Source organism: Salvia hispanica, chromosome 5, assembly GCF_023119035.1.
Source record: "Salvia hispanica cultivar TCC Black 2014 chromosome 5, UniMelb_Shisp_WGS_1.0, whole genome shotgun sequence".
Lineage (NCBI taxonomy): Eukaryota > Viridiplantae > Streptophyta > Magnoliopsida > Lamiales > Lamiaceae > Salvia > Salvia hispanica.
This window is the reverse complement of record NC_062969.1, coordinates 22,221,865-22,231,753: the sequence shown is the minus strand read 5'-3', so window position 1 is coordinate 22,231,753 and position 9,889 is coordinate 22,221,865. Positions and strand designations below refer to the sequence as shown.

Sequence of the window (9,889 nt, the reverse complement as noted above, 5' to 3'; positions counted from 1 at the left end):
TATTTCATTAAGGAATGTGAATTACATATTGAAAACAATTTATTTTGTTGGAGAAAATCCTCTAGTGAAAAGGAGAAGCCAATGAAAAAAAGTGAATAAGAAGCTAAGCACATTTGACATATTTATAGATGATTTAGAGAACATGTTACATTACAACCTCTCTACCAAATTAGTCTTGTGAATTTATTTGGGCATTTCACTAAAATAATAATTGTTGCGTTACAAAGTCTTAGTAGGAATTAAATAAATTTTCATGAAGGAATTACCATGTAACGACTCATACATTCATACATATTCATACATCCGTTATAATATATTGTATACATTAGTGACTCAAACCAAATAACTTCCCAATAGTAATGGTGTAGCGGCATTAATTTAAATTCAATTGATTTATACTAATACTAAGATTCTTTACGATTCTTTGATTAAATTGATGTGCAGAACATATATTAAAAAATTGATTTGTAACGGTAGTAATGTTTGAATATAGTAATAGTTAGCAAAAATTTAAATTCACACTCTAAATTTCTTAATATTCAGATTCATTCCATACCTAATTTAAAATATGGCCAAAACTCGTTATGTAACGTCTCATACATTCATACATATTTATACAATCGTTATAATATATTGTATTCATTAGTGACTCAAACCAAATAACTTCCCAATAGTAATGGCTAACGACATTACTCCTTGACTTCTATTTCTATTCTTATCTTCTGCCAAACTCAGCCTATAAATACAAACAATATAACACTAACATGCATCATACAAAAAATAAAGTCTTACATATCTTTTTAAGTACTCGTTTATGGCTTCTAAGATCTTTCAACCCGTCTCCTTTATATTTCTCATTTTCATTCTACTTGCACCAATTGGCCATACCAAGAGGAGCACCCCAAGTGATGAAAACTCATCACCTTTTAATTTCATCAAGAAGTTAAAAGGTTGTCACAAGGGAAACAACACAAAAGATATCCACGAGCTCAAAGCCTATCTCGAGGAATTCGGTTATATCAGCTATGAAAACAATGCTCATGCAACAGATGATGATTTCGATGATACCCTAGAATTAGCCATCAAAACCTACCAGAAAAACTACAACATCAAACCCTCAGGTATCATAGATGATGAAACGATATCCATAATGACAACCCCTCGATGTGGGGTGCCTGACATTGCTAACGGCATCAACTACATGCAACCTCGTGACAATAAACACGAGTCGAGCTCGAGAAACATCCACACAGTATCTCACTACAGTTTCTTTCCAGGAAACCCTAAATGGCCATCTTCTAAAACCTTTCTCACTTATAGATTCTTCTCCAACGTTCCATCATATGCTATAGCCCCCGTGGCACGTGCCTTCCAAAAGTGGGCTTCCGTCACCCAGTTTTCCTTTAGACAAGTCTCAACCGATCAAAACTCTGATTTGGTTATAGGGTTCTACAGCCGCAACCACGGAGATGGAGTCCCTTTTGATGGTCCCCGCGGAGTCCTAGCTCATGCATTTTCACCGACTAATGGAAAGCTCCATTACGATGCCGAAGAGAGGTGGTCCGTCGGGCCAGTTAAGGGCTCTTTCGACCTTGAAACCATTGCAATTCATGAAATCGGACACCTTTTAGGGCTTCAACACAGTAGAGTTAAGGAAGCTATCATGTTTCCGACGTTTTCAGACGGAAAGGTCAAGAGCTTGAATTCAGATGATATCCAAGGAATAAGAGCTTTGTACAATCGTTAGTTTGTTTTAAAATGTCGTAGTAATTTACGTATTTTTGCATGTGGAATGATTTTCCTATGTTGGAATTGTAATAGTAGTGAATAAGGTTACTCGTTCGCCGGTACAGACTTGGCCTGTGGCCGAGCAACCCATGTCTACGTCCTAATATAGTCGAGCATGATATAAGCTCCTTTCCGGGTTTTTGTTGGTTCTTTCCCGGATCGCAAATAAGTCAGAACCGCATAGGGTTGTTAGAAGAGTCTATATATACTGCCGCTTGTATTATTTTCATAATCAAGCATGCATTAATGAAATTTAGTATCTTTATATTCGAGTTCGTGGCGTGCCACATTGTTATATAGATAAAGTTAGAATTTTGTATGAAGTTATTTGAACTATGATATTAAAACCCTTTGTGTTGGATCAAGTCAATTGCTTTTGTTAAAGAACTTAATCATATTTTAAAAATTAAGATATTTTGTGTACTTTAGAACTACACCTGTATCACACATGTATTATGCACAGACTATGAAAATATTATAACCTTAATTTTTATTTTAAATTCATTAAAAAATTTAGAATCAATATTAACAATGAACAAAATTTATAACAAAATTTCAATTATATAAGAATTGAAAATATATAGTACAAATCAATATTGAACATAGTAAATTTGATACAAATCACATAATATAATGTTCAAACATAAATTATGGAGTTGAAGATAAAAATCTATCACAATAAAGAATAAAACAAAAGGATACTTTATACACTACATTAACTTTAAAATTAAAAGAACCATCAACCTCATCATTACAAACTAAAACCTTTCATTCTTCACTACTCGTCTCTCTCCAACAAAACTCAAAGGGGGGAATAACTCGTTTCTATTTTTTAAAATCATTCGTCTCACCTAAAAATTAATTAAATACTACTATACCTTTAAAAAAGTCACAGTAGTCCTTCCTCTAATATTTTCGTTCATCCACTAATAAATGTCACATTTGTTTGTAATTACCTTTTGATAATGGAACTCACATTTCACTAATTTGATTTCGCTCACATTTCATTATTAAACTAATAAAAAAGTAGGATCCATATTTTTAAAAACCTTTGTCATGTCAAGTGTGGTCTTTTAATCGTGTACGGAGGGAGTATTATATACTCCATGTGTTACATGTTAATAGAGTCATTTTTTCTATTTTTTGGAAGTTCCAAGTTAATTGACTCATTTTTATTTTTGGCAAAAATAAAAGAATATCTCTATTAGACAATGTCATAATTCATTGTATAACAAGAATAAGAAATTTTATTCTATTTTTCATATGGTATATTTATAATTCTATTTATACCGTTCTCACTTATTCTTAATTAATTTCTCATTAGTTACATTTCACCTATATAAATAGTCACTCTATATTTATTTTGTACTGTTATAATTTATTTTCTTAATTTTTCTATATTGCCCCAACATTATTTTTACATAATAGTCAAAATAAGCCTTGTATTGGTAGATGGAGGGAGTATTTCTTATATATAAGTAAGATATCCATAAAAAAATATAATCTTTTTAATATACATAGAAATATAGAATAAGATGTTAAGTAAAAATATAATTTTATTTATTTTTTTCATGCGATTTTAGTGTATAGTGATATATTTAAAAATATTATCCCTTTTATTACTTCTAGCTTACTTTTTTTTTTTTATATATATAATAGCTCAATTATTTAAAAAAAACAATTAAATTTCATAACCAAACCGATTTATTATAAATGGAAACCTAAAACCTAAGAAGGCTGAAACTGAAACTCCAACATAAATCAGTATGGAAAGACAACAATTTCTTAATCATTAAATAATTAGATCAAAATAAATTACCCAAATATAAATTTAATTAAATAAATTGAAGCCCACTACTCAAATAAATCTAACTATCAAGTTGACGTATTCCTATCTAATAGAGTTAATTTGGATAAAAAAAATGATAGCCTTCTTCTTCTTCTTTTTCTGGCAACTCCTCGATCTTCTTCTTCATGCTTCTTTTGCGATTTTGGTAACTCTTCAATCTTCTCCGGTGTAGCGTTCATGTTATATCGCTTAAAGAAGATGAACAATAATCTTGGTCAATTTCATTTATTATAAATTAATAAATAATAAATGATTCACAAATTTTTTAACCGACTATTAATTACTTTTGTATTGGAACCAAAAGGTGGGAGGGATATCTGAACATGAATGCCTAGAATAGGGAAAGTATTGATGCTAAGTTAGTTTTATTGGATTAAATTTTCAATTAATGGAGACATACGTTTTATTAGATTAAATTATGCAATTAATGGAGAAATACGTTTTCAGTTCATAGGTATTAGCTATATTGATTATTCAGAGATTAGTCAATTGTTTATTTGAACTAGTGTTAACCCCGTGTGCTATGCACGGATCAAAGAATTTTCAGCTAATGAATACAAATTATAAATAATTAAAAAAATTATCATTATATACAATTTATAAAAAAAAAAAAAGGAAGAATGGTCCTAATCCGAAAAATATACTCCAGTATTTCTTATTCAAAATAAAATTTAATACATTTATAATTTGTGAGAAGAAATAAAAATTACTCAGACAGCTTAGACTTTTAATATACTCCACATAAATTTAAGAATTATGGAAATTTTCATTTTATTAAAAAGCCGAAATAGTTTAACGCACAATACTAAACAATACAATTTTAACGGTTACATGACCAAATTTCTCCGATGAAAGTGAGTTAGGGAAAGAGATTGGAAGGCACAAGAAATGAAGATAAAATATGATGTATTTATAGAGTAGAAAATAGAAATAAAAACAAAAAATTTAAATATAAAATTACCAAAGCATTGTCTAGGTGTCTGCAATGGCGGACTATAATTCGGACTATATATAGGACGGTAGTGGCGGACACAGAAAATATTTGTGGTAGGGGATGCACAATATATACATTAATACATGTACTTCCTTCGTCAGTGAAGAATTATAATTTTGTTTCCTTTTTGCTTAATCCATATATAATGATCTCATTTTACTCATTTATTATAATAAGTGAACTCACATTTCACTAACTAGTCTCAATCACAATATACTATTCCCTCTGTCCTAACTGAGTTGAATCGTATTCCTTTTTGAGATGTCCTAACTGAGTTGAGTTATTTCTTTCTTTTTCTTTTTGACAAAAAACAAATATCCAATCACTTTTATTTTATTCCATCATCTACTTTATTTTCTCTTTATCTTTCATACTTTATTTTTCTCTCATACTTTTTAACACAATTTTTTAATCTCGTGCCCAAAACTTTTGACTTAACTTAATTGGAACGGAGAGAATACTATAAAAGTATAATTCATATTTCATACCCTTTCTTCATTCAATTTTTATTATACATTCTTAAAATCTGGAGTCAAAGTAAGACGATTAATTGCGTTGAAGAATACATTTTTTTAGTATTATGTATGCAAACACTAAAGTCCATATTATAAAATTAAAAACCCAAAATAAAAGTTGAAATTTAAAACTTTGTATATTAATTAAATCTCATATTATAAAATAAAAAATAAATAAAAGCCCAAAAGTAACATTGTTAAGTGATTTTTAACCGAATGTATTAATTTGAAACAATAATCAAACTTTCTGTTTGATGTATGCTAATTTAAAACATTAGTGAAATATTTTGTATGTAAGTTATAATTTAACGCTCAGTACTAAAACCTTTAGTCATTCATGGACTCATAACTCCCTTTAGTCAGTCATGGACTCATAACTCTTGAAATTGCAACATATAGTTGTCAATGACTAAAACAATGTCTTTAAAGAAATAGGCCGACATGAGCGAACAAATACAAAAATAAAAGTTTTTTCACAACTAATATATTCGTTTTTTCCAAATTTAAATTCAATACATGAAAATATGCCTAAACATGAAAATATAAACTAAGACAAATTAAAAAAATACTTGAAATTTTTCCTCTTAAGTTAAAGTAACACCAAATTTATGATCTAATATCAAGAAAATAACATATGGCATGCGTTCATATTAATAAAAATGTTAGTGTGATGCGATATTGTTCTTCGTTTGATATTGATATTAATTTAGTTTTACTTTTTATCATTATTATTTGGTTTAGCCTAATTTTATTTCATTACATGATAATATAGTTACATATTCCAATATCTTGAAAAGTATAAAAAGAAAAATATGAATAATCAAAGTCAACTCAATTCTAACTATATACTATGAATTTAATGACTTAATAAAAAACTTAAAAATTTTATTTTCTTTCTTAGGTATAAGTAACACTAAGTGTATGATCTAGCGTCAAGAAACTAACACATAGTATGCGTTTGAATTAATAAAAATTTTCTTGTGATAGTGATGCAATATTGTTTGTTTTTTAATAATAATATTAATTTAGCTTCACTTTTTATAATTAATATTTGGTTTAGCTAAATTTAAATTTAATATATATATTTTATAATTTTGGAAAGTTTAAAAGATAAAAATACGAGTAAATCAAAGTAAACTCAATTCTATAAACTTAATAACTTATTAAAAAAATAATATAAAAAATATATATTATACAAAGTCTAAAAATTAGAAGTTCAAATCAAAAATTGTATAGAAAGATTGAGTACTTAGTTTTATTGTACCACTATTTGAAATCTAAATTATACTCTAAAATTTAAAAGCCCATTAAATACAATAAACAAAAGTCCTCCCTCCAGCCCTCCCTCATCGATCCTCCCTAATCAGCGGCGGAAATCATCTCGCCGGCTAGAGCACCGCTCCTTCTTCCACACAGCCTCGCCGCTCGTATCGCCTGTCGCGCTGCCTTACTCACCATGGCTGGCCGCCGCCTCAACACCCAGTTGTGCCTCCGCCGCCGGGCTCACCTTCGTGCTGAACACCAGCTTCCAGCCAGCTCCATCATTCCCCGACTCCGGCGGCGGCGTCATTCCCCGACTCCTGACGTACTCCGTACTCCAGATCCAGCTTTCCGCCGGATTCATTTAAAGATCCCACTCCGGCGCTTTTCTCTTTCTCTCATTTTTCTTCTTCTCCAGCAGGTAAAGATCGGATCTTTAAATGAATCCGCCGCCGCCGTACTTCTCTCTCCCTTAGCCTTGCCGCCCTCTCGTCGGAGCTGTCGCCGGATTCCAAGCATCTCGCAATGCTGCTATCAAGAATTCTCTCTTTCTCCCTCTAATATTTTCATTTTGTAAATATTTTGGAATACTCAAAATAAAGTAAAGAATAAATGACACATCATCTTTTATTTTCCCTCCAAAAAGAACATTAAGGTCTTTTCACCAAACTGTCCCTTTAGATTATTATTATTATAGATAGATATAGATATAGATATAGATATAGATATAAATTATGGTCCACATTTACAAATCATGATTTATGGACAAATTGTTGCAGTTATTACGGATATTTAAATTGTTAGAAATACTATCCAAAATTCATAAATATTCAAAATTATATCAAAAACTTACAAATATTTTAAAAGCGGCCAAAACGTCTTTTATATAGATGTATAGATAGTTATTATTAAATTAAAATATTCAATTGTTGCCTTGACCCGCGGATTAATACAGTCCTTGACAATAATACTATTATTATTAAATTAAGATATTCAATTGTTGCCTTGACCGATTTAAGACATTCATTGACACAATTACTATTACTTTTACTATTACTATTACTATTATTAATTGTTAGTATTATTCATTTATTATACTTATAGAAAATCATAAATGGACTACTATACTAACTGCTTTCATATGCGACCGTCTCCTACAGATGGAACTTTTATTTATTTAAAAGTATTCCAATGCCCAATATTTGGGGTTTCAATTGTATGATAAGTGAACCAAAAAAAAAACTCCACTTCGAAATTCAGAACCACTATCACTATATGCATATTAGTAATATTATAATAGTGGCAATGATTAGGTGGAATATAAAAAAATAATGTCCTTTTTCTCGTTGATAACATATTATAATAGTGGTGTTGATTATAAATTGGCATAAAACAATACTACTATGCAAATGATTAGGTGAAATAAAAAAAAAAATGTCCTTGTCTCCTTGATAACATATTATAATAGTATCAATGGATGTATGAATATTTAATTTAATCATAGCTTGATTGTGTTGTATTGTGATTTATAAGCTGAACTTTACTTGCTTTTACTTCAAATACAATAATGGAGTTGTTCTTGTCAGAAGAATATTGCATAAGATCTGGAGGATTATATGCAAAATATATTGTACCATATATAGTATAGCAATAATTGTAAATTAGGTTTACCACTCTAGCCTATATAATGGCGTAGTCTTTGTATTCATAATTATTGAATAAGAACAACAGTTTTTTCCAACGACTTCTAACATGGCCTCAGAGCAGGAAGATCTTGGCTCAGAAAAATTTCATCACAGCCAATAATACCAATTTCTCGACCTTTTTTCCAGCCAAAAACCAACCCAGAAATCAACCTACACCCAGAATATGTCAGATACAGATAAAGAAGATACGAAACATATGGTGATGGGGTTTGGTGCCCCTTGCACAGCGGAAGACTTGTACAAATAAATAAATCAGATACGGATCTATTTGACCGAAGGGATATGACGAATGGGAGGAGAATGACGTAGTGGTGTTCTCATGGATTGTCGACAACATCGATAACGAGATCATTGCAGACTTTGCCCATCATCAGACGTCGAAGGCGCTCTGGGACAATCTCGCGGTGACATTCGAGAGTAAAGCTGACAAGTACCTCATCTATGACATGGAAGAAAAGGCGATTAACATCAAACAAGGAAATATGGATCTGGAAACATACTACAGAAAGATTCATGGACTATGGATCAATATAGATCGGAGTCAGAAACAACCAATTAGCTGTTGTGACAAAGGAATCGATCAATTCCGGACGTTCTCAAACTCCAAAAGGCTCATCAAGTTCCTGACCGGATTAAATCAGGAATACGACTCAATCCGACGGGAAATTCTGAAAGAAGAACCAACACCATCAGTGGAGGCTAGCGTATGGATGGGTGAAGACGGAGGAGGCTCGACGTCGAATCATGCAACCGACGTCTTCCTCACCCACCGACGAGGCCAACGGCAGTGCCGACTCATCATTTGGTGGAGAGATCGAACAAGGCTTCGCTGCTCAGACTCAATGACCTCTGACAGCGGAACGGACCACCACCACCGCGCCCCGTGGCCACCAGCCGACCGGGAAACAAGCCCGACACGTCGAAATTGTGGTGCTCCCATTGTGGGAAACAGAAACTCACTTGGGAGACCTGCTTCAAACGGGTCGGATATCCCGATTGGTGGGAAGAACGGCAGAAGGCGAGAGCTTCTCAAGCCCAAGCGAAAATGGCGGTCGGTGTAAACGGAGAAGGGGTTCCCCGGTGAATCGAAGCCGGAAACCATGGGGAATCGACCGTAGTTGGAACGGGGGCGCGTCAGGAGCCTCCACCAGCCGGCGGCAACGTGAGGGTCGTCGGAAATTTGGCAGAATGGAAGGAGATAAGAGGCGGCGCGTCTAAAGGAGGTAAAGGGTTTGGATTAAATCCAAACCCTAATTTATCTTACAAAGAGTTTTATTTTCCCCCCCAGAAGTATGTGAAATATAAAAAACGACCCCATCTCCTTATATCTGACCCCCCAGACTTACCTGAAATCCGAAAAAGACCCCTATCTCTCCAAAAATCCAAAAATTACCCCAATTTTGAGTCAGAAAATAAATTTGCACCCCTACAAAAATTTTCCGTTGCATTTCATGTTTGTGATGTTACTAATAAAAATTCGAAGGGCTGGATATTTGACTGTGGGGCAACTGATACCATGACTCCAGATAAAAATGATTTTCTTGATTATAGTGAAGTTACTAGATCTTATATTCGAACTGTAAATGGGGATTTGATTACTGTTATGGGTCTGGCACTATTGAGATTTCACCTACACTCCGGCTTAAGAACTGTCTATATGTGCCTACGTTGTCACAAAGATTGATGTCCATAAGTCATGTGACGAAGGAGTTAAATTGCACACTTCTAATGCATCCCGACTTTTGTATTCTGCAGGATATTCAGACGAGGAGGATTC

At 32.4% G+C, this 9,889-nt stretch overlaps 1 protein-coding gene across 1 annotated transcript; it reads left to right on the top strand.

Annotated features, from left to right (window-relative positions):
* The first annotated feature begins 814 nt into the window (after window positions 1-814).
* Window positions 815-1,747, top strand: LOC125189645 (metalloendoproteinase 3-MMP-like). Its single transcript, XM_048086901.1, has one exon. The coding sequence runs from the start codon at window positions 815-817 to the stop codon at window positions 1,745-1,747; it is 933 nt and encodes a 310-aa protein (XP_047942858.1).
* Window positions 1,748-9,889: the final 8,142 nt, after the last annotated feature.